Here is a 25,488-nt window from a genome sequence, read left to right on the forward strand (position 1 = left end):
TTGGCCAGAATTGAAATAAGTACAGAAAAGTAAAGTATGTTATTTTGTCTAAGGTCAAAGCACCAGACAGTTAAGTTCCCCTGCATGGAAATACTGTCTTATTTAGCATGAGGGAATCGCTCCGTGCAAGCTGCTCAGGGATTCCTAGCAGGTCAGAGAACTGGGACTTAACTGCATTAGAAAACCGATTTATGATATTTTGTTTCTCTATGACATGATTTAACCTGAGGCTTTCTTTTCTGTGTACTCTAAGATGCACTGCTACAACCAGTCGGGAATCACCGTTTTCCCCCAGGGCCGCCACTCATTTGGCCAAACACTACAACGACTTGTAACATTTGTGATTTTACATACCACGATACGAAACAAGCTCCTTATTTTGATTACATAAGACAAACATGTCATCTTCCAAAGTAATAAAATTGAGATACTGGTCAAAAACCTAGAAACAAACAAAAGAAAGGCTTATGAAGCAATCTTACATTATAGCTATACTAAAATTTGGTTTGGCTGAATAAAATGACAAAAATAGGAAAAATTATAATTAAATCAATAATTAAAAAGTATACCAAGCAGCAGGATGCCTACCTATGTAAATATAGAGTTAAGAAGAGGAGTTGGATGGACTCTGGCCTGTCAGGTGGGGAACATGCATGGGACCAAACTAGGCCCTCTGAATGTGGGTGACAGTTATGTGGCTAGATCTGTCTGGGGAGCCCCTGGCAGTGGGACCAGGACTTATCCCAGGTGCATGAAATGACTTTTTGGAACACATTCCCTACGTGGGAGACCTCGTCAGCCTTGACACAGGGGGGAGGGGCTTGGTGTGTTGGACTTCGTTGACGCCCCAAGGGAGGCCTTACCCTCTCTGAGGAGTGGATGTGGGGGTGGATGAAGAAGGGGGTGGGGCGGAAGGGGAAGGAGGTATGTAAAATGAAAAAAAAAAGTTTTTAAAAGTAAATTTTAAAAAAGAGGAGCTGAAGAGACAGCTCAGTGGTCAAGAGTGCTTGCTTGCTCTTCCAGAGGACCTCAGTTCGGTCCTAGAACCCACGGCAGGTAGCTCACCGCTGTCTATAACTCCTGCCTTCTTCTGGCCTCCACTTACTCCCACACACATGTGGCATACATTCACACACAGACACACAAATTAAAGAACACATTTTTAAAAGGGGGGTAAGAATAATAAAAACAAAAACAAAGAAACAAAATAAAAATATTTTAAAACAATGAAAACAAATTTGGGGCAATAAGAAGAGTAACATTTTCAGAAAACAAAATTTAGACAGACATAAAAAGTAAATTTGTGGCTGTGATGGGAATGTATATCCTTTTGAAGGAAACCACCATTCACAGCTCTCCACTCTGTGTGTGTATATATATAAACCATGTGTTCTGTGTCTGCACCAGGGAGGTCACTGCAGTCCGGTACAAGTACAAACTTTAAAATTAGACCATCGGGCTGGGCAGATGGCTCAGCAGTTCAGAGGCCAAGTTGTTTACCCAGAGGACCAGAGTTCGTTTTCCTGCACCCTCTTCAGGTGGCTCAGAGCTGCTTAACTCCAGCTCCAGGAGATCTGATACCCTCTCCTGGCCCCTACGTGTGTAAATACATATAGACACATAAATAAAATTTTAAAAATTCTAAAAAACTAGCTGAAAGATACTAAATTTAGCTAGAAAACTGAAGAAGACAGCTCCTATGATGCTGTATTAAAATAATGAGAATTTATAAGCAACACCACACAGGAAGAAGTCTTAAAAGGAACTCACAAATAGCAACGGGCTCTCTCTAAGCCTACGATGTACTGAGGGTGTGTGCAACTGCGCACTTCATCTTTCCTGTCTATACAATCCCTACAACTTTACTCTGTGTCCTCTCAAAACTCAAGAGGCACACGGAACGGCAGGGGAAAGCCAGGTGTTTATCTGAGAGTGTGCTTGTAACTGAAGTGGGAGCTGACTAAGATGTCACTGGAATGATGGTCTGCTGCTGCACATTTTCATCCTTCTACGACACTCTGTGGTGTGGGACCTGCTTTCCTGGGTAAGAAGATCTGAAGATAACATGGTGACTGACAGTAGTGATGAGACACGAAACAACGTCTACGGAAGCACGGGTAATGTACAACAAAACTGTCAAACTGTTTCTAAAGTGAGCGACAAGGATCCTGTGAATCCCAGCCTGACACAAATCTCAATCTACTTTTCATTTCTGTCTCACAAGTCAGTGAGAAGTAAATTCTTCTAGTCCGCTTTATTTTTCCTCCTTGAAGTTAAAGACAATTTAAGTGAACTTGTTGTTTTTTTTTTTTTTTTTTGCTGAATTTTACACTGACAATATTCTCAACCAAATGACTCTTACCTTGGCAACCTGTGTCACCGCACTGGCAGCCAACGCTGCATTTGCAATATCTTCCAGTTTACTTCTTGAAATCGCAGAAATAAAATTTAAGTAATAGGATTCGTAGAGCTGATTTCGAAGATCCTAGAAATACAATGACTGTGTCACTCTTGGAGTAGAAAGGGCACCAGTGAAGGAAAGCTCTGGTACTGAAAGCTAGGCTTTGGACCATATGACCCACATTTGAAAGACAGGACTATAAATGACAAAAAGTACTCTATAAGAACAAAGTACTGCCATGACAGCGACTTGGCTGAAATATATCTTTATAATCAATGTTATAAAAGCACATTATCAACAAAACCCCATTAGCTACAATATAGTACAAAGCTGACTGGCATCTCCAATCTGCAGTTTTCTTTAGAACACACAGAAGTGTACAGCACCACACGGCATCCCCAGATCCAAGTACTCAGGTGGATGGGGATATCACAAGTGTGTGCCAGCTGGGGGCATGGGAAACCCTGTCTCAAGCTGTTTTATTTTAAATCCACAAGTAGCTAATATACTATCTAACACAATTAAATGCTGATTGTATTTGGCAGACATTAACTTGTATTCCTTTGGTCATGTAACACAAGAAGTAATTCTTTCATTGCATACAGATGTGTTCGTTCCAAATACTGACTCTAGAAGTATTTATTTTCACTCAAAAGTAGAATTTAATTCATATAATTTCTTATTCAAAAGCAGAATTTAATTCATATAATTTCTTATTCAGTTTTTAAAATACTCTTAGACACTAGGCATAGATACCTAAATATTTCCACAAATATAAGATGTAGTAGGCATTTTCAAACATATATGTATGTATGTAAGATTTAATGTTATCAAAATTTTATATGTGATCAATTTTAAGATGTATGACTGTGAGCTGGAGTATGTGTGAGGACAAGGCTCAATAGTGCAGTGGTTTAGCAAAGAGGAAGAGAGTGCTCATGCTGAAGGATAGACAGGCTGCTACTGGGAACCATGCTTGTCACGGTCAGAGAAAGGAGTTCAGATTCATACAGGAAGGGGGAAATCTAGGAAGACTCACATGTTAAGAAATCAAAGTGGTTTTGGAGGTTATTTGTCTGGCAGGTAATGAGAAAAGATGAAGCATTACTAAAACAAATGTACACATAAAAGTACAGGTGTGCATATGTACACATGTGTGACAGCCTGTGACAGACAGTGTGTCTAATGTTGAGATATACATATTCTTATCTGCAGAAATTAACCAGGTCCTAAAACAAGGGACTGAATCTGAGGCTTGCACGGAGACTACAGGATGAGACTGGAATGCGTTCTCATGTTGGAGAGTAAGTGGTTAAAGAGTTGCCACACATTTCAAAAGCACACAGAACACAAACAAATAAAAGCCAATTCAATTCCCACATGTTTGTAATGAACGAGCCTAAAGATGGCATTGGAAACAACATCATTTATTAAACAAACAAACAAATAAACAATAAAGGGGAAAAAGCTATATTCTAAACACCACAAAACATTATTAAAAGAAATTCACAAAGGTCTAAATATCCCACATTTGTAGATCAGATATTTTGAAATTATTAGGGTTGTGTTCCCAAACTGATCTACATCATTGGTTATCAACCTGTGGGTCTCGATCCTTTAGGGGGTCACATATCAGATATATATATTATGATTCATAACAGTGGCAAAATTACAGTTGTGAAATACCAACAAAGCAATTGTATGGTTGGGGTCACAACATGAAAAACTGTATTAAACATAGTATTAGGAAGATTGAGAACCACTGAGCTATAGATTCATCAGTCACTTTTAAAACCCTAGGTGGTTTCTTTACAGAAAGTGACAAGTAATCCTAAAATTCACTTGAAAATTCAAGAGCTCAGAAAAGTCAAAATAATCTTGAAAAGTAAGCACAACATTGGAGGTAACAATTCTCAGTTTCAAAATGAACCTCCAAGAAAGAAAAGTCAAGAAAAATGTCACAGAGACAGAATAGCACAAGTGACATTGGGGATGGAATTCAGAGTCCAGAAAGAAACTCACACATCTGGAACTGACAGAGCAGCTAACACTATTCACTGAGGAAATAATCCCTTCAATAAGCAATGCTGGATGACTGGGCGGACACATGAGAGAGAATCAAGCAGACACCTATCTACTGCCATGAATAAAAATCAACTCCAAGTGGGCTTCAGGTTTAAATATAAGGGCCAGGGGTGTAAAACTTGTCGAAGAAAACATGGAACTGGGTGTTTCTTAAATATGATAATAGGTGGTGGCGGCGCATGCCTTAATCCCAGCACCCTAGAGGCAGAGGTGGGTGGATCTCTGTGAGTTTAAGGCCAGCCTGGTCTACAGAGTGAGTTCCAGGACAGGCTCCAAAGCTACACAGAGAAACCCTGTCTTGAAAAACCAAAAACCAAAAACAAACAAACAAACAAAACAAAAACAAAAAACCTGACAACGGTAGCATACACAGCCAAAGGAAACACCCAAACTGGATTCCATCAAAATTAGTAATTTTGTGTTCCAAGGGCACTAACAAGAGGGTGAGAAGACAACCTACAGAAGGGGTGAAACCACTTAACATGTGAGCCTGACCGTGTCCAGCACACCCAGGGCTCTCCGAAGCTGGGCTTGCTGGTACAAGCTTTAGTCCCAGCCCCCGGCAGCAAGGCAGAAGGGCTGCAGACTGGAGGCCAGCCAAGGGCCACACTGAGAGTCCCTGTATCCAAAAAGACAGAAATCTAAAAAGTAAGCTACCAAGTCAATGGTGAAAAAGACAATCCAAGTAAAAAGTGAATCAGAGTGGTGCATGCATCCAGGGTGGAGACAGAACAATCAGGAGCTCAAGGAGACGCAGTCAGTTCAAGGCCAGCCTGGGCTACACGAGACCCTGTCTCTTTTTCTTTTTTTAAAGAAGGAGGCAAAGGCTATAAAGACATTTCTTCAAAACTGTGAGGTAAGTATGTTAAAAGGGGCTTACTACCATGAACCACAGAACTGAATAGAAGCTGTAGTGGGGTTCCCGTTTCCTATCCTTTAGGCCACAATCAAAATGGCAGAGGGAGTGTGGTAAGGGCCCAGAGACACCGGACGGACGCTTCCACAGTCGGTGGGGACAGGAGATGGGCGCTACTGTCCGTCTCTAAAAAAGCTAAACAGAACTATCATTCGAATACTCTGAATTCCTTTCCCGGGTACTTGATGAAGACAAGAAAAATGAAAACTGAAAACATGTCCAAACAGACACTTGCACATGAATGCTTATAGAAGAGTTATTCATGACAGCCAAAATGTGGAAAAACCTAAAATGGATAAATAAATTTGACATCTCTATGAAACAGAACATTATTCTCCCATAAAAAAAGAAAAAAGCACTGATACTGTTAAAATATGGATAAACTCTGAAAACACTGAACTAGGAAAAAGAGGCCAGATTACATGTTGCATGATTACACTCGTATATAACATCCTGAATATATAAATGGAATAAAACAGAAAGTAACCCAGAGACAGGCTGAAGAAAGGTTAGGGATTGGCCAGGAAGAAGTTAGAGATACAAAGTATCTTTTTGAGGTGGTAAGTATGTTCTAAAAGTGACTGTGGCTACAGCTGCACAATTCTGTGAATAAGTTATATTCTACATGAGGGTTACACTGAAACAGCTGTTATTTAAAAAAGGAAGAGACTAGTAAGCAGAACCTCTTCAACTGGCTTTGTGCAGAGCAGAGGGGAAGCTAGGTAAATGAAGTTTAACATAAAATGTATGACCTTCATTAAAAATGGGAATAGCAGCTCAATGTGACGGTTGATAACAGACGTGACTTGAGGCAACACTACTGGCCACCTACCTAATAACCACCCCCTGAGTGCATGCATTCACTGCACTCCTCTCATGCTCTCGACAGCAGATACCATGTGACACTTGCCTCGGTGTCTGCTGCTGTGACTTCCCCACAAGGGACTGTGACCGCAAGCTGAGGGAAAGCAAAAGCTTCCTGAAGTGGCTTCTGTCAGAGTGTTTTACCACAGCAAGTGGAAAAGTAACTAAGACATAAAGAAACTAAGAGGACGGATCAAAGAGGCAGGAGACTTGCTTAGTGTATAGCCGTCCTACGTAACTGCACACTTCCTGGTCTCAGACCTCCTGTCACCTAAGAAAAGTAAAACCCTGCCTTTAAAGCTGGTACAGCTAGGTTTCCTATTTTCAAATTTGTTATTGTTGCTTGTTTTGAGACACGGTGTCCCTATGTAGCATAGAGGGGCCTCAAAACTTGTTATGTAGCTCGGGTCTTCAACCAACAATCCTCTGGCATCAACCTGATGCTGGGATTAGAGGCAGGCTCCACCAGGCTCTGCCAAGTTCTTCAGTAAGGTCAGATTTAGTATTGACTGATAAAATGCTCTGCAGCCACAAAATATGAATCTACTCTATTAAAATATAGTACCAAAAATCAAAGTGGAAGCTGGTAAAGGAATTTATGATTCTCTATAATGAGCATCTAAGATTTTTTTTTTTAAAGAAAAAAGTCTGCTTTGACATTCAAACAATAAGGTGATTAAGTTTCAGATAAAGTAAGAATTCCCGATCACCTGGCACATTCTGTCAATATTTTCTTCGGTTGGCATCACAAAGTACACAGCAGGAACATCTGGAATTGGGTCTCGGTCTGAGTGCAGAAGACTAGAAGACAGAAACAGCAGCAACAAGTCATTTTCCCTCAGGCACTTTTTAAAAAGAGTTTAAGACATACAGACATACAGACATACATGCAGGCAAAACACCAATGCACATGATAGCTAAATAAATTAAAAAAAATTTAAAGAGTATTTCTCAAACTAGAAGTCTATGGCTCAGTGACTAATGCTCACAACACTCCTACTGCTATTAGTCACTTCGTTAACCCTGCCTTTTCCCTAGAAAGAGAAAGAAAATCCACACCGCTGGCATTAGTACATCCATGTGTAGGATCATTTCTAGTACATCCATGTGTAGGATCATTTCTAGTACATCCATGTGTAGGATCATTTCTAGTACATCCATGTGTAGGATCATTTCTTTTTCCCTTACTTTACACATTTTTAGTATTTTGTGCGGACAGATACTCTCCTTTACCACCACCCTCCTTGAAGGACAACTAAATACAAAGTCAACATCATTTTCATAGAAATACATGGGGAAGGGGGGTGGAGGAAAACAGCATTGGTCCTTTGGAGGGAATGTACAATTTAAGCACACATGGATTAATCACCATTTTAAAATGAAAATAAAAGAAGGCCGGACGGTGGTGGCGCACGCCTTTAATCCCAGCACTCGGGAGGCAGAGCCAGACCAGATGAAAAAAAAAAAAGAAAAGTAAAAAAATATTTCCTTACAGCCTAACATTAACTGTTTTTTTGTTGCTTTTTATTTTCTGTATGATGCTGTGTGTTGAAACCGGGAGTTTGCATATGCTAAGCACATTTTACCACTGAGCTACATTTCCAACTCTACTTTGATCAATCTGTTGCTTCTGAAGAGAATGCACAGGAGATCATCTACGAATCTCAATGATGACATGCTACAGTTTTCTCTTGGTGATTCAGGGAATAATTTCACTTAACTGTCTCAATTTCACAGTATAAAACTATTCGTCATTGTAACATTTTAGTTATGTCTATGATAGGAAATATGGTAGCATTCTAGGTATGTAACTCTCGAGTCATCTCTCTGTGATCAACAAGAGTGAAAAGTGCTCATGCTGCCAGCAGAGATGCAGTTAATAACCTCCCATCTGTCCAGCAATGACAAGTATGTGAGGGCAGTCATAGGCTTTTTTCTTTGCGTGTTGTCTGCCCAACTATGCACATGGCAATAACCACCATTCTAGAAACCTGTGGTGATTTCCTTCAAATCGGCCCACACCAGCTTTCAGAGCATAAAATCACAGATGGATTTTATTCAGGAGAGGCCAGACTGTCAGGGACTGTCCATGGCTATGCTGCCTTTCTATGCTCCTCTGCTTCCTCTACTCTCAAACAAGCAGACTATCTTGTCATCCTCGGACCAGTGGGGAGTTAGATCTCACGTCTGTCTGTCAGTGCTGCTAAGCCACCATGAGTTATCAGACAAACAGCCCAGCACTAGTGGACAAACATGGCAGCAGTTCCGTTCTTAACTAGTTGTTCAACTATGTGGCAGTCACATTTTCTGTTCACTAGTAACATAAAGAAGTTAAGTAAGGTGGCAGTGGTGAGCCAGACATATTTAAAAAGTACTACCCTAAGGACAGCTTCAAGCTGTCAAGCATCAAGACTTTAGTCTGTAAGAATTAATGTCAGCAACTTCAAATCTAATGTAAGAGGAGGGGCTGGAGAGATGGCTCAGTAGTTAAGAGCATGTACTGTTCTAGCAGAGGACCCGAGTTTGATTCCAAGCTCTCATGTCAGGCAGCCTAAACCATCTGTAAACTCCAGCTCTAGAGGATCTGAAGCCTTCTGGCCTCTGACAGCACCTATATGCATGTGCATATAACACGACACAGACACACATACATACACAGACTTAAAACTAAATCTTTTTTAAACGTTTATTTCAGGGGTTGGGGATTTAGCTCAGTGGTAGAGCGCTTGCCTAGCAAGCACAAGGCCCTGGGTTCGATCCTCAGTTTCAAAAAAAAAAAAAAAAGTTTATTTCATGTGCATTGGTGTTTTGCCTGCACGTGTGTCTGTGTGTCATGTGTGTCTAGTTCCAGACCACCTGGAACTGGAGTTACACACCATTTTAGCTGCCATGTGGGTGCTAGGAATTGAACCTCTGAACAGCAGCCAGTATTCTTAATCGCTGAGCCATCTCTCCATCCCTAAAAATAAATCTTAAAACAACAAAACAACAAACAAATAAGAGAATGGTGGTGCATGCCTTTAATCTCAGCATTCAGGAGGCAGAACCTGGTAGGTTTCTGTGAGTTCAAGGCCAGTGTGATCTACCAGGGTCTGACGAGATGGCTCAGCAGGTAAAGGTGCTTTTGGCCAAGCCTATAGACCTGAGTCTGACTCTGGAACCCACATGGTGGAAGTAGAGAAGATTGCTGCAAGTTGTCCTCTGACCTCCACGTGTGCCTACCCACAACCACTACACATACAAATAAATAATTTTTTAAAAGTAGGACCAACGCTACATAATATTCTAATTCATTACACAATTGAAGATTTTAAGCTGATCAAAGCAAATTCTGATATGATACTCACTGGCAACCTTATATTATGAGTAAAATAGTATATTTCAATGAAATAAAATATCATAGAATAAAAACTGATTCTAACATCACAAACAGACAAAACATAGGTAGGTTAAAACTCCATAAAATTGGATTCCTTTAGTACATAAGAGTACTGGCTTCTCTTCAGGTACAGTTTTCCTCCAGATGGTCTACCAGGATGTCTATCAAGTACTGGAATTTATTATCAAACATATCAGACAATTAAACTTAGCAATCAAGAAAGCAAAGATTTGATGGCTATTACTTCATTTAGTCACTTAAAATGCTCACGTTACTGATAAACTAATGTAGATTCTTAAAGCATATTTAAATTAGGTCTTTTAGAGGTTGAGGAATGCCAAAGAGCACTAGTTCTTTTTCTTCAAAGATCTTCAAGTATACTGGAAAATGAAACAAATATTGAAATTCTGGAATTACACAGCCTCAGAGTGAAACTATTTTTAACCTCAGAAAAAGGGTTACATTGGCACTGTGACTTAACATTAATTTTCTCTGCAAACAGTCCTTCAAAATTTGACTTCAAGGTGAGCAGAGAAATCTTTCTCAATAATGTGAAAATAAATGCACTGTTAGAAATACATTAAAACTCACAGATGCAGGGTGATCCCCATGTCTCTTAGCTCCTTCACAGACAGCAGAGGAGAGATGATATCTTGGCCAAATCTGTCATAAATGAGTACCTTTAAAAAAGTGGTTTGTTTAAACATCATTATTAATGAACAACCAACGGAGAACCCACATTAAGATAACACTGAAGTCAAGTTCATTTAGTACATTATACTGAACTCTTTTCCATGTTCAGTTTAGTACTTCTATCACTACCCAAATGCTTATCCGTATATATTCTTTAAAACATTATCAGTTAGGTTTAAATAAAACAACAATTTTAGAAACTTTTTATAAAATATTCTAAGTTTAAAAATCAGACTGTAGAGTCTTTATTTAACCTCTGATAAAGAACATTAAATATACAACAAATTCATACTTGCCTTATTTTTTTTCCTAGTCCATATATATACTTTCTAAAACATGTAAAGATGAAATAAAAACTTAGCCCCCTTTAAAACTAAGATACGGGGCTGGAGATAGGGTTCTGTGGTAAGAGCCCTGGCTGCTCTTCAGAGGACCCAGGTTTCATTCACACCACTCATATGGCAGTTCACAACCATCTGAAAATCCAGTTCCAGGGGGTCCAACACCCTTTTCTGGCCCCCGCAAGCACCAAGCACTCACATAGCACACACATACATATGCAGGGAAAACACCCACAGACATAAAATAAAAACCCTAAAATATAGCAAGTTCCAACATTACAAAGACATTGACTTGAAACGTTAAGTCCCTAAGCCTGACGCGGTGGCTCATACCTGTAATGGCACACTCAGGGGCAGAGGCAGGACTGCACTGAGTTTGAGGCCAGCCTGGCCTACAATTCAAGACAACATCTTAACAATATCAATCACAAAAACGAACAAAAAACACAAATAAAACAAATGTCCCCGGATACAGAACTCCACTTCAGCCTGCTAACTCACTATTAGTTTTGGAGGTTGGGCTAACTAATGAGATCTTCACCGGTTGGCTGTCCAAGTATCGAAGTGACTCTTCACAGAGAAAGAAACGGCTATGAGGTGAACTTCTGCTACTATAGTGCATGTTATTCTTAAATGCCAGGAATCTCTTTAGAGAAGCTACAATCTTTCCGCTGTGCCTCTAAAAGGTGCTCCATCTTTCAAAACTCCTATTTAAACCTTCAACATGCAGGAGCCCCTTACGTGCACTTTCTGCCTCTGCAGTCTGTTATCTGTAGACAAGCACGATCAGAAGACATTAAATGGAGAATTACAGTACTACACAACTACTCGGGGCAGCATGAACAAGTTTCCTGTGTCCTAGTCCACTCTAGCAAAGCCTCTGCAGTTCTGCTCTAAGTGCCCACAGCATGAGCAATCTCTGTGTCCAATGTGCCTCCCACTCTTCAGTCACCCAATGCTGTGTCGTTATCAGACCTACTGCCACACTCCCACAGGGCCTGCCTTCCAGTAACCTTTGTTTTCCCTTCCAATCCCTGAAAACACAGGGGCAGAGATGCTGGCAATAGTCACTATTGGTAATTTCTTCTGTACCTAATCTACAAAGTAAACGTTACCACAACTGCATGTATATAGAGAGGGGGAGCTATACACAGTACCTAGATATTCTGGGGGTTTGGTTCTAGGACCCTCCCAGGAACCAAATCCTTGGATACTCAAGTCCCTTCTACAGAATGACAGAGCACTGTACATATCCTACACGATCCTCCTGCATACTATACATGCTATGTATACAACTGTATTGTCTAGGGGCTAATAAAGAAAACAAAAATATTCAAGAATTCTAGTTAAAATATACTAGAAATTTCTCCCAATTACTATCATTTCAGGGCTAAGAAAAGGCCACAGTTCCCACCAAGGCAGCTCTTACCTTCCATACTGGTTCTCCAGTGCTGTTTTTAACATGAGGCACATTGAAATTCAACATACGTCTCAGGGCCACTGAAAAGAAAAGTTTACACCATCAGTTATTTATAGCAGGTTTTTGTTTTTTCCTCACTATAAACAAAATGCATAAGTGAATGCTAAGAAAACTGACTAATGAAATGACGGGATGTGTAAAAACTAGGGTCAGATCTTATAAGATAATTTCATCAACAGCCAACTGGCATCCATTTGGGAGCAAAAAAAGAAGGCACCTGTCCCAAAAGAAGCTGTGAAAACTTCAAAAAAAAAGGCACTTCGGGGTCTGGGGATAAAGCTCAGTGGTCTCGCTCTTGCCCAGCACACATGGGTTTGATCCTTGACATTGTGGGAAACAAAACTGACAAACAGAAACCTCACACTCCTGAAAAAGCCCTGTTCTGTTTGTCTTGACTATCCCACAGCCTTTTATACACGCACCAAAAGGAACTGCTTTGACCATGAACTTGCAACAGCCTTACGAGCTAACTGCTACTGTTGCCTGCTAACCATTTGGCTGAGAGCATAGATTAAGAACAATCTTTATAAAAACAAAGATTATCTATAGCATGTTTAACTGCTTCATACGGAAACCCATTACAGTAGGTCTATTTTTTAATTACTCAAGACAATAAGCCAATAAACCCACTGGAAAGTTATACAACTTAATTATTTTATAATCCTGGGGGAAAATGAGACTTCATAACGCAATAGATACTTAATAACTGAAGTTAACCACTTTCAAAAACCAGAGCAGCCATGTTTTATATGCGGCAGTACTTTGTGGTTTTCATTGCTCATCTGTTCATAGCCCACAGTAGATAAACATTTTCTAAGGAAAATGAAAATTTACTATGCTGGTGTTGTTACATCTCTGTGTGTGTATATGTCTGTGTGACATTTTTTTTTCTTTTTTAGATATAGTCTCAGCAAATCAGCCTCAAGTTCCATGTATAGCTGACGATGACCTTGAGCTTCTAATGTTCTTGCCTCTACCTCTTAAATACTAGGATAATAGACAGGCATGCACCACCACACCCACTACTTTTTCTTTTCTTTCTTTTTGTTTTGTTTTTTAGAGACAGAATTTCTCTGTGTAACTTTGGAGCCTGTCCTGGAACTCGCTCTGTAGACCAGGCTGGCCTCGAACTCATAGAGATCCACCTGCCTCTGCTTCCTGAGGGCTGGGATTACCACCACAGCCCGGCCACTCCTTAGTTTTTATGTGGTGCTGGGGATCAAACCTATGACCTCCTGCATGCAAGCACTTGAAATTGAGATGGCCAAGCAGTCAAGAAAATGTACAAATCAGGGACTTAAGTCTGGCTACCCATGGGAGGAGGAGAAATGCCCTCTGCCCCACCCCCCATCAATGCCTAAGACAGGTGGAGGAGTTGGCCCTGGGGTCATAAGAATTGGAGGGCTGTCCCTACCTCTCACCAGCTCCAGTACTCAGGAGAGGGGCCTCTGTACCTCGCCTGGGCAACACAATAGAGCTGGCCCTAATAGTTCAGATGTGGGGGAGCTGGCCCTGAGGGTATGAAAGCAGAACTGGTCCCAATCCTCGCTCACTGATGCAAGAGGTGAATTTGGGCAATGCTGGAGAGCTCCCCCTGGTGGTGAGGACAGGGGAGAACTGGCTGGCAGACCAACTCTACAGTTGCCCTGGCCCAGAAACAGGGTTATGACTTGGCCCACCCCAACATCCATCCCATCTGTGATCTGCTGGAACATGTGAAGGGACCTGACACGCAGACTCAAAGCTGCAGGATCTCCACAACACAGGGCAAAACCCCTATATCCAGGAAGAGTCCTACTGAGAGTCCAGCATCAATAATAGTGTAGCAGAAACCAGAGGCCTCAACCAGACCAATGACTGTGCAATCAACACTTGTAAGTAAAAATATATGGACAAAGAGGTTTACAGCGTGACTCACTGTGTCACACTGCAGCTTCCATAATGAGATTTTTAATCTTCTCCCTTTTTGATTTTTTCCCCCTAAATTTTGTTTTATTGGGGAGGGTGGTGCAGGGGTAGAGGGTGGATGTGAAGGGATAAGGAAATGAATGGGATCAAGACATATGATGTAAAAGACACACAGAATAAAAAACACAGAAGAAAAAAAAAAAAGGACTGGCTACCTTGAAATCTACTTTATTTATTTGAGACAGGGCCTTCCTATGTAACCCTGGCTGCCTTGGAACTCACTATGTACACCAGGCTCACAGAGATCTGCCTGCCTCAGCCCCCTGAGTGCTCGGATTACAGACATGTGCCATCATGCCAGGCTACTTTGATTTTTAAAAGCATTTGAATTTTAGGTAATACAGAATAATCTACAGTCCATACTGTGGTGATGAATCGGCATGTCAGCAGATGTGGTGAGTCAATTGGGATTTCTTAAAGGGAGAAATTAGTTAAAAGAGAGGGTTTTTCCCCCCACATTAAAAATAAATGGGAACACCATTACAATGGAAGGGGTTTGGTCTCTGTTTGGTAATAAACTAAATCATCTGAAAATGGGACAATTAAATGAGAGGATAATTAACTTAGATGGGACTGACATACTGTCAATTATAAACATTATTGGTTTGATCATTCTTATTTTATCTTTAAAAAAGTTGATTTATGAATGCCAAGTTGGTTGATATGAGTGCCAAGATACAAGTCTTAGAAAAACTCATTAAAAGAGATTATAGAGATATTCAGACCCAGACAGAGGAATTTAAAAGTAAACCAATCTCAGCTTTACATTATAAGGTTACAGAGAAACAGCTTAAGGCTTTTAAACAGCCAACCTTAATTTATCCAGTAACCTTACAGGAACTGCCAAATGATAGATATACCCAAGACTGTGTAAGAGCTTAATGGACTCCTGTGCAAATGTTAGATTTGAGGAAATTTAAAGAAGTGATAGTCTCATATGGCATGCACTCGAAGCAGATGTAAAATTCATGGTCAACTTGTAATTGAATTATCCCTCAAGACTGGAGAGATTTGGTTAGAGCAGCTTTGGAGGTTAGTCCCCAATTACAATGGAGGACCTGGTGGAAGGATGAGGCTAAGACCATTGAACAATGGAGTAGGGCTAGAGGTATGGAAATCTCCCAAGATCAACTTCTTGGAGAGGGTAATTATGATGATATACAAAGACAGTCTTTATATGATAACCACACCCTGGCTTTATGACACACAGCAGTCTTGAATGCTTGGGACATAACTGAAAAAGTAGGAAAGAAAACTGAGTCATTTATTAAAGTTATAACAGGGCCCAAAAGAAACCTTCACTGATTTCTTACAAGGACTGACTTTAGCAGTAAATAGAATGATACCAAATTCAGAAGCTACACAAATAATAATTGAATCTCTGGTTTTTGAAAATGCCAATGCACAATGCAAAAGGGTAATTAGGCCCTTAAAGGTAATGGATCCTTGGAGGAAGGGATCCGAGATACAATGGATCTGAGATACAATGAATATTGACTCTCTTGACCATGATGATACTTGGATAGGAGAGGTAATTTCCAGAGGTTTGAAGAAAAATAATAATGTCAAATGTTTCAATTGTGGTAAACAAGGTCACCTAAAAGGAGACTAAACAGGGCATTCCTAAAAACAACATTATGGATAACTGTCATTGTTTAGGGTGGTTGGTTACAAGTTGTTATTGTTAATGATCAGGGAAAAAGCTAAACAAAGGAGATTAGTTTTAGGGTTGTTTTGAAAAGAAAAAAAGGATACAAATATGAAAGATAAAAGGTAGATTATAGAATCTACTCTGAAAAAAAGATATAGAAATGATAGAATAAAAGGGTTGATAGAATAAAAGGGTAGATTATTGAATCTACTCTGAAAAGAAAAAAGGGAGAATATAGATATGGTAAGATAAAAGGTAGATTATTGAATCTACTTTTAAAAAGCAACTACTAGTTTTAAGTATTTTATATTGGATTGGATTTTTGTTTATTATATACAAATTTTGTATACTGGTACAAAGTTGAGGTTATTTTTGTTGGAACATAATGTAGTACATATACTTCTAATCTTGTTCAAGGTATTGTACCTATACAGTTCATTTAACAATGTCATGCAAATTTCTAGACCCTGAAAGTTATTATTACCAACTAATTAGGCTATAAAGAAATGCAGGTTAGTAGTTACTCATCTATTACAATCAAACTTGTAGTCATGTTAGTTATGTTTTCAAAGTCAAAAAGAGATGTATTTTAGATAGACAGGTTGTCTTTAAACACTTCAGAAATCTACAGAATATAGCATTTAAGATGTTTTAATAACAGATTCTTTTATTTATTTATTTATTTATTTATTTATTTATTTATTTATTTATTTATTTATTTATTTTTATGACAATGAGACATGTCTGCTCCTGGCAGCACCAATATACTTCAGAGATGATGGGCACTGAAGAAATTCCTTATGGAGTTTACTTTCTTTGTGGCAAAAGTTAGCCACTGGGCAAGAAAGTGCTCTTGCCTTGACCGCTGACAGTATGCTGTCCAAATGGACAAGCAGGACACAAAAGAAAGGACCGCCAAACTTTGCCAAGACAAAGTAGGACAGCCCAGAATTCAGAAAATTCTGCTTCCTTGATAAGTCTGTCAGATATGCTAGGCCTGTAGGCTGAAGATGGATGCCCCAACATTGCAGAGGAACCTTGAGTGACTGTCCAGAGAGCCAGTTATTTCTATCATTTCTCACATTTTTTGGAAATCGCTTGCCTGCACTTCCTATTTATTTAGATAATATTATTTCCTTCTCAGGTCTCTGAGGGAGTTGGAAGACTAGATAGTTATAGTTTTCCTTGTGAACAAATTCAGAAAAGAAACTCACTGTAACATGAATTCCTAAATAGTCTTATTAATAAAAAACCTGGATCCAAATATTGGGGTGAATGCTGAAAGATCAGAGAGACAGAACAAGCCACAGCCAACCTCACCTTGCCAACTCCTCAGCTGATCCTGTTTCCACAAATCCTCAGACTGAAAACCTCTGAGTCCTTACACTGAGGGTCTCAGCTGAACGGCTGCTAAAAGCCTAAAAGCCTCTAGTTCCTGGTCCTTACACCTTATATACCTTTCTGCTTCCTGCCATTACTTTCTGGGATTAAAGGTGTGTGCCACCATGTCTGGCTCTGTTTCCAGTGTGGCCTTGAACTCACAGAGATCCAAATGGATCTCTGCCTCCGGAATGCTAGGATTAAGGTTGCATGCCACCACTGTCTGGACTCTATGTCTAATCTAGTGGCTGTTCTATTCTCTGACCCCAGATAAGTTTTATTAGGGTACACATATATATATTGGGGAACACAATATATCACCACAACTTACTAAAGAGGTTTAAAGTGTAAAAGTTTGAAAGACATCAAAATATAGTTTTGGGTTGGTAATACAAGTTAGGATAGAAAGTAAATTAGGTTCTACACTTTGGACTTACCAAAATAGGATAAATAATAGAATATTTTCTCTGAATTTGTTAAATATTAATGGACTGGATATTATTAATGTAATTCTTGACTATATATTGTATATAGTTATTGTACTTATTGTATGTAGTTTTTCTTATATTAGTTATACCCTTCTTTTATTATTAAAATGTGGTAATGTTTGTAATCTAAGAAATAAAGCTTGCCTGAAGATCAGAGGACAGAGCCAGGCAGTGTTGGCACACACATTTAATTCTAGCTCTTGGGAGGCAGAAAATCATCTGGATCTCTGTGAATTCAAGGCCACACTGGGCTACATTAGATTAATTCAGTCTAGGAGAGAAACAGAGCGAGGCAGTGGTGGCACACACCTTCAACCCCAGTGTTTGGGAGGCACACACGCCATTAATCTCTGCACTAGGAAGGTTGAGATAGGAAGCGAAATGACTAGGTGGAGAAAGGCGTGAAGGCAGGAAGATTTAGGAACTAGAGGTCTTTTGGCTGAGGACTCAGAGGCATTCAGTCTGAGGATTCGTGGATCGGCTGAGGAGACGGCAAGATGAGAAGTGGCTGTGGCTTGTTTCCCATGATCTTTCAGCATTTACCCCAATATCTGTCTCTGGGTTTTTATTATAACACCATTTAGAATTCATGCAACACCAAACTATGAATACAGCAGTATCTAATACACAAATAACCTTACAACATATCACCTATTGAAAGAGCTGTTATAAACACTTAAAAGTTAAGGGGGGTAGGTGTGATGCTGCTCAGCACCATCACTGAAAAGAATGCACTTGAGCACACTGTCCAGTCACCTCCATTAGGACCTCTTTTAGATACCAAAATTCCTTAGATGCTCAAGTCCTTACATTTAATTATAAATCTTTTTGATGATATTTTAAAAATAAAATGATATAGTATTTGCATCTAACCTAGAGGGGCCCCTTTAAGGTATCAGTACCTAGACCAACGTAAATGACAGGTTGTTTGTTGTACTGCATTAAGGAACAATGACAAGAAAAATGTCTATACACATTTAGTACAGACACATTTTACTTATAATAGGTTTGATTTGCAGTTGTCTGAATCCACAGTTGCAGAAACCATGGATGCAGAGAGCTAAGTAAGTGAGGATATTTCTGTGAGTATATAAACTTTTCTCTTTTTTTACGTTTACTTATTGTGTGTACCTGCATGTATGCACATATGTCATGCCATACGTGTGGAGGCCACAAGACAATTTGTGGGTGTTGGTTCTCTTCTTCTGCCACGTGGATTCTGGGGATCGAACTCAGGTCGTCAGGTTTGGTGGCAAGCACCTTTACCTGCTGAGCCATCTTGCCAGTCCAGCCTACTTTTTTTTCCCTTCAAAATGTTGGTTCTACAATAGTACACATTACACCAACAACTGATGCCTGCTTCAAAGAGTGACAGAGGCCGTGGTCCTGCACAAACATCAACACAAACAGTACGGACCCAATGCTCCTGCACTGACCATGCTCTCGGTGTGCTTTCCTTCTATGCCCAGACACTAAAGACACAAGAAAACCCCATTTCCAGGAGCAGCAGTCATAGTCTTGCCCCAATGGCAAGCATGAAGAACCACAGCTGGGCTGCCATGTAAGCTGGCACCTGACAGTCTCCAGAGTTAATAGATGTTAGTTCATCTCATCATGAAAGGCCAGTAGCAGCAGATAATGTCACATCGGTCTTGGCTCAATTAGGAAAGCTTCTCTAACTCTGAGCCTTGGCTAACTTGTTCAAAGACATTCTGATACAACTAATTTGCTAATGAAGCACATGGCGTATGTTTAAAGAGTGATAAAAGAATGCAATTCTACGTCATCAGAGTTTAACTCTCTGTGCTTAAATCATTACTTCTAACAGAAAAGATAAATTAATTTTCTTTATGGGCTCTAAATATATTACCCTACATTCTTACATTTGGTTAAGGTAGCTTCACCCTTACCCAGAAAATTTTCTTATTTGTATGAATGGTTTACTCATTCATTCATTCATCCATCCATCCATCCATCCATCCATCCATCCATCCATCCATCCACCCATTCATTCAACAAATGCTTATTGAGTGCTTACCATGTGCTAGATACTGCCCTAATTATAGGGAATCACATAGAGGAAAACAAACAAACTGAATAAAAATTATGTTTCCTCGTGCAGTTTTCATTATTCTTGATGAGGGACAAAGGCCATTTACAAAATAAGTAAACATGTGATATGTGATGTATGAGATCATGCTCAATGCTGTGAAGAAAAATGGGACCAGGAAAAGAGAAGTGAGGTGGGGTAGTGATTGGGAAGGCCTTCTGAGAAACACACATCTGAGTAAAGATCTAGAGGAAGTGAGCCATACAAGTCACTCACCAAGAGGAAACAAATACAGAGGGTGGGAGTATCCAGGTGTGTGGTCAGGGGAAGGTAATAAAGTGGGCAAGGTAAGCTGAGACTAGCTCATATGTGGACCTGGAGATCACTTCCTTATACCATAAAGAAAATAAGAAGCTATTAGAAGGTTTGGGGCAAATGTGTGCCATATTTAGTGTAGGTGTTATCTGTAAAAGAATGAAAGGAAACAAGGTTGTAAAAGCAAAAACTACAGGCAGAAACTCAAGGAGGCTGTGTTGGGGGATAGCAACAGGTACCGGATAGCTGTAGAGTAAAACTGGAATCATTTACTAAGAAATCTGAATTGAGTTAAAGTAAAAAAAGAAAAAGAGAAAAATCACATGTAGTTTTACATAAGCAACTATAAGAACAAAGTTTTCATTGACTGATATCAAATGGCCTGCAATCAGAATAGAGGTCTACCTGGGAATCACCAGCTGTGGTAGTTTGAAGGAGAATGGCCCCCTTAGGCTCCAAGATCTGAATAATTGGATACCAGAGAGGGGCACTATTTGAAATGAGTAGGAAGTATGTGTGGCCTTCTTGGATGAAGTGTGTCATCAGGACTGGGCTTCGAGGTTTCAAAAAGCTCATTCCAAGCCCAGAGACTCTCTGTTCCTGCTGCATGGGGATCTGGATGTACAATTCCCAGCTACTTCTCCAGCACCATGCCTACCTGCATGCTACCATTCTCTCCACCAAGATGATAATGGACTAAATCTCTGAAACTAAAAGCAACCCCAAATTAGATGTTTTCTTTATAAGAGTTGCTGTGGTCATGGTGTCTCTTCACAGCAACAGAACACCGACAAAGACACCAGCATATAAAATACTTAAAACAAAGAGGCCAGATGAGATCACAATAAGAGAAAGAGCAGTTGAGGTGGGCTGTGCAACACTGAGAAGCAAGGAGATAAGGAAGAACCTGCAAGAGGCACAGGCAACTTATATTACTTTAATCCACGAAGTTTTCACAAGGTGACAGGTATTTCAGAAGACAAAGCAAGACAAAGGCATGCTAGTTAACGACTTTGTATCTTAGTTTCTTCATCTGTAAAATTAAGACAACAGAAACTACCTAAACAATGATAAATTCTCAGCACATAAATAAACTACTAGCTCATCCATCCAAACTGACTACAAACTACTTTGTATCAAAGCATTGTTAACCTAGGATATTCAAGGATTGTTATTCCTATATATTCTCAATAGAAATGAAGGAAATGTTACTTTTTTTTTTTTTTTTTTGGTTTTTCGAGACAGGATTTCTCTGTGTAGTTTTGCGCCTTTCCTGGAACTCACTCTGTAGACCAGGCTGGCCTCGAACTCACAGAAATCCACCTGCCTCTCCAGTGCTGGGATTAAAGGCGTGCGCCACCACAGCATGTTACTTTTAATGTTATAACAAAAAGGATTTTATTCTTCTGCAAATAAGACATGATCCACTTACAGTTTAATAACTACTTAATAACTGATGCATAAGCAAGATAGTAGTAATGTGGAATCTTGCTACAATGAAGTTTATTTCCACCAAAAGACAATATGGTGATATTTTATTTGTGCTGAAATGTGATTTTATTTGTATGTTAAAAGATAAAGTTGCCTGGGGATCAGAGCTAATAGCAAGCCATTTAGCAGAAGTCTGGCAGTGGTAGCACATGCCCTTAATCCAATCACATGGCAGGCAGATTCTGTGTTCAAGGACACAGCCAGCATGGTGACACATGCCTTTAATCCAAGTACCAACCATAGAGACCTGGAGGTCTATATAGACAGGCAGTAATGAGGAAGTCATGTGGTTGGCTTTAAAGCCAATGAGAAGGTAGAACAGAAAGGCAATAAAAAGACGGGTCACACAGGAGAAGGTCTCTCTCAAGGGAAGGACGGCAGCAAGTGGTAAGCTAAAGGCTCTGATCTCTTGGGCTTTTAACTCGGTATTTGCTCTGTGTTTCTTATTTAATAAGACCGTTTAGAATTTCTTCTACAAGACAAAATATGATATTAGATTTTAATGTTTTACAATGTTTGCATATTAAAAATGTACTATTATATAAATTCAACTTCTAAAAGGCTCCCTTTCACCACAACGGTTTTGCTCATGGGTAGGAAGATCTAATTCATTGGTTTTATTAAGCTATTGGACCCAAACTGTTACGAAAAACTGGGCTTTTATTTGTTTGCAAATAAAATGAATTATCAAGCATTCCTGAATTCATATTTGGACTTTCGAAAACATTTAAGTTATGCTTTACTGTGTCTCACAGGTTTTACTGAATTATCTACTGAGAAATGTAAAGTACATTTCACTACGCTTTCTGTTCAGTATGCTACATTCAAATCTATCAAATTCTTTTTTTTTTTTTTTAAAGACAAGGGAACCAGGTACAGTCCAAATTCTTCTGGTATGTTGTATTGATTGTAACCAATTATTTTTCATACAAATGAGCAAAATCTCAGGAGAATTAAAGTGTAAACATTCTTGATGGCTCACAGCATATTTCTATTCTCTTTGGAATAGTTTCTCAACAAGTAGTATATATCAATCACATATATATATATATATATATATATATTATATATAGTTATGTATATATCATTATTTTGAGGCCAATATGCAATTACCAAGTTACTAGAGTTGTTGAGAGAAAATAAGGAAAATCAGGAGTATCTCATAATAAAAAGAAAAGGGAAGTAATATGTATCTTCATATTTTCTGAATAAATGGAAGTTGTACAAATATGCTCTACTTAAGATACAACTATTATACCACTTTAATATTACCAATCTGTCGAACAATTGAAATGGGACGCTGCTAATTTGACATTCTCCAGTCCCTTCCAGCAAGCTGCAGGAGGAAGTCATTATCACCTGGCATTTTTCTTCAGGTTCTCCCAAGACTGGTCCAAAGAAGATGGCATAAAGTAAGGAGCTCTGAGAAGAATACTTAGGTTCTGTAATTACGGCGCAAATGTTGGAAACAGTTCTGAAAATCCTTAGAACTGAAAGTGAAAACCAAACTAGCCTGGGAGACTGAAAATAGGGAGAAACACGAATCTACAGTCCTTGTTAAATGGCAATATAAGAAAGAAAATACCAGCTGCCAGTCCTAGCTGGGATGGCCTCCTGAAGCTCAGTAGTTTCACCAAAAGAAACGGAGCAGTGCAGCAACCAGCCTACTGAGGCTCCTTCTCTTGTACCCCAGGCAAAGGCTGTAAAGCCAGTCTTTCCTTCCCTACAACTTCAAAGGGCCGCAGCTAAAGAAGCTCCACTCCGAGCTGCGCGCACCACCAGCGCAGGCGACAGACAGCGGGCAAATCGCTGCTCTGCTCCGGCGCGAACTGCAGACAAGGAATAACGAATACCTGTTTGCCTCTCCCGGATGCTGGCACTTGCCGCCATCTTGCTTCCCACCATCCACTGCCCGGCTGGCACTGGGTGCCCGAAGATGACGTGGCTCACCCTCCCGCCCCGGAAGGAAGCGGCGTCAGAGGGGGCGGGCCTGGAGGGAGCCGCCCCGCCCCCTGCGTCCCAGCGCTCGCCCGTCGTCCCAGAGGTCCGTGTTTCCGGATGTCCCCGCAGCGCTTCCGACCAATCCAGCCGAGCCTTCCGAGGTTTGCTGCTCCTGAGTTGCTTCTCTGGGCGGAGACTTGTGATGCGGGTCCAGCCCTCAGGTCCGTACCGCGCTTTTCACGGGGTTTAAAACGTCGTAAAAATTACAAGACTATAGGAAACGCTGGAAACTGCAATGCCGTGGTTCCCTTCACAGCAGAAATGCCCTTTCCCTATTTTCTCTGAAAACGTTTACTTACAAACGCGGCAGATTTCTGTCTCATTTCAAAAGCAAAATGACCCAGCTTTATGGTTTTTGGTCAGCTAGGGTAAAAAATCACGGAGGAGCCAAAGGGCCGCATTTCTTCCTTTCAGCAGTGCGAATTCAGAACCACCACGAACATTATTCTGAAAAGAATCTGGATGATCACAGCCTGCTTTGGTACATTTTAAACTCTGTAATTATGAAACAAATCCCTTATCGACCGTTTGTATGATAGATTTTATTAATGTCAAAAATAAATACAGTGACAACTTATTACCATTCAGTGAATTCACTGAAGACATTTCATTAAAGTGTTAATTCTGAAGCAGTCGGATTCTGAGATAAAAATAATACCTTCAAAAAGTTGGCTTTCGAAATAACAAAATTATTTTTTCTATTTTTTAAAGGCAAGATTACATTTTACAATAAAAACATGGGCTCTATTTGACAGATAAAAAATGTTTATCTTTATAAAATGTTAACAGGTTATCTTGTTTTTTAAACCACCAGGAAATACCTTAGCCTAGAATCAGGATTTGGATTCTGCAAGAATTAAAGCTTTTATTTTATAGCTGACACATGCATTAAGAAATCAAATAGAATGTTTATTGAGGTTTTCTTCAGTGCTATTACTAATATTTTAAAGGAAGCTTCAACAACCTAGGTTTGTAGTGGAAATTAATTAACAGTTTCTGCCTTACGGAAAATATTCTGGATTCTAGTATCCACGAACTATGAAGCCTAATGGCATTTCCACCTTGCAGTAAGTTCAATTTTAGTCACCTGAGCATTCCCACTTTTCAGTACAAATTTGCCATTTAACCATTTAAGTTAGACCATAAACTCCTTCCAAAACTGTAAGGCACATTAAGGTAAAATACTAAGACAATGCAAACATTTATACAATGTGTTTCTGTTGAATAGTGTATAGTGTGGGGAATAAACATAAAGAAAAATACACCCCACAGAAGAATAACTATATAAAACAATCCTTGCAAAGCAAATACCAATATTTTCTCTTGACCTTATTATACTTACCTTGTATTATTATAATCAGAATAAAAATCATGGCTTCAGAATGTTAATTTACTGTAGTTGTGTATATCTGACTCCAGATTTTTTGGCTTAATTAAACCACATTGGGGGATAGTTTTATCACAGCATAGTAGCCCAGAACAATTCACTTCTTAAGGGTTCCACGATCTCTCAAACACGAATAATAAAGGATCTGGATCTTACCCACTTTAATAAGATTACTAACTTTTTTTTTTTTTTTTTTTTTTTTTTTTGGTTTTTCGAGACAGGGTTTCTCTGTGTAGCTTTGCGCCTTTCCTGGGACTCACTTGGTAGTCCAGGCTGGCCTCGAACTCACAGAGATCCACCTGGCTCTGCCTCCCGAGTGCTGGGATTAAAGGCGTGCGCCACCACCGCCCGGCAGATTACTAACTTTTTAAGTGGAGTATTTGGTTGAGACTAGTGGGAGTGAGCACGGGCTAAGTATGACATAATAAGAGGAGGAATGTGACCAAAGTTCATGACATTCATGTATGTCATGATACATTGTTTTGTACAACTATATGCTAATAGGGAAAAAATGAGAAATATCTGCATCAAAACAGAATCATGTCCTTATTACATTCTTGACACAATCTATGTAGAGACATGGAAGGGAAAGAATCCT

The 25,488-nt window shown here is 39.6% G+C and overlaps 1 protein-coding gene across 2 annotated transcripts in view; it reads right to left on the bottom strand.

Moving 5' to 3' along the window:
• Window positions 1-25,263, bottom strand: part of Scfd1 (sec1 family domain containing 1) — an 84,926-nt gene extending 59,663 nt beyond the window's left edge. For both annotated transcript variants that reach the window (XR_013044303.1, XM_006975262.4), the window contains exons 1-6: window positions 23,356-25,263; window positions 12,109-12,179; window positions 10,237-10,325; window positions 6,977-7,067; window positions 2,363-2,485; window positions 355-442 (exon numbers count right to left, since the gene is read on the bottom strand). Coding sequence is in view for 1 of the 2 variants with exons in the window: in XM_006975262.4 (XP_006975324.1) it covers window positions 355-442; window positions 2,363-2,485; window positions 6,977-7,067; window positions 10,237-10,325; window positions 12,109-12,179; window positions 23,356-23,407 (514 nt within the window). In the remaining variant the exon portion in view is untranslated. The remainder of the gene's footprint in view (window positions 1-354; window positions 443-2,362; window positions 2,486-6,976; window positions 7,068-10,236; window positions 10,326-12,108; window positions 12,180-23,355) is intronic.
• Between the last annotated feature and the right edge of the window lie 225 nt (window positions 25,264-25,488).

This window comes from Peromyscus maniculatus, chromosome 14 (genome assembly GCF_049852395.1).
Source record: "Peromyscus maniculatus bairdii isolate BWxNUB_F1_BW_parent chromosome 14, HU_Pman_BW_mat_3.1, whole genome shotgun sequence".
In the NCBI taxonomy this organism is placed as follows: domain Eukaryota; kingdom Metazoa; phylum Chordata; class Mammalia; order Rodentia; family Cricetidae; genus Peromyscus; species Peromyscus maniculatus.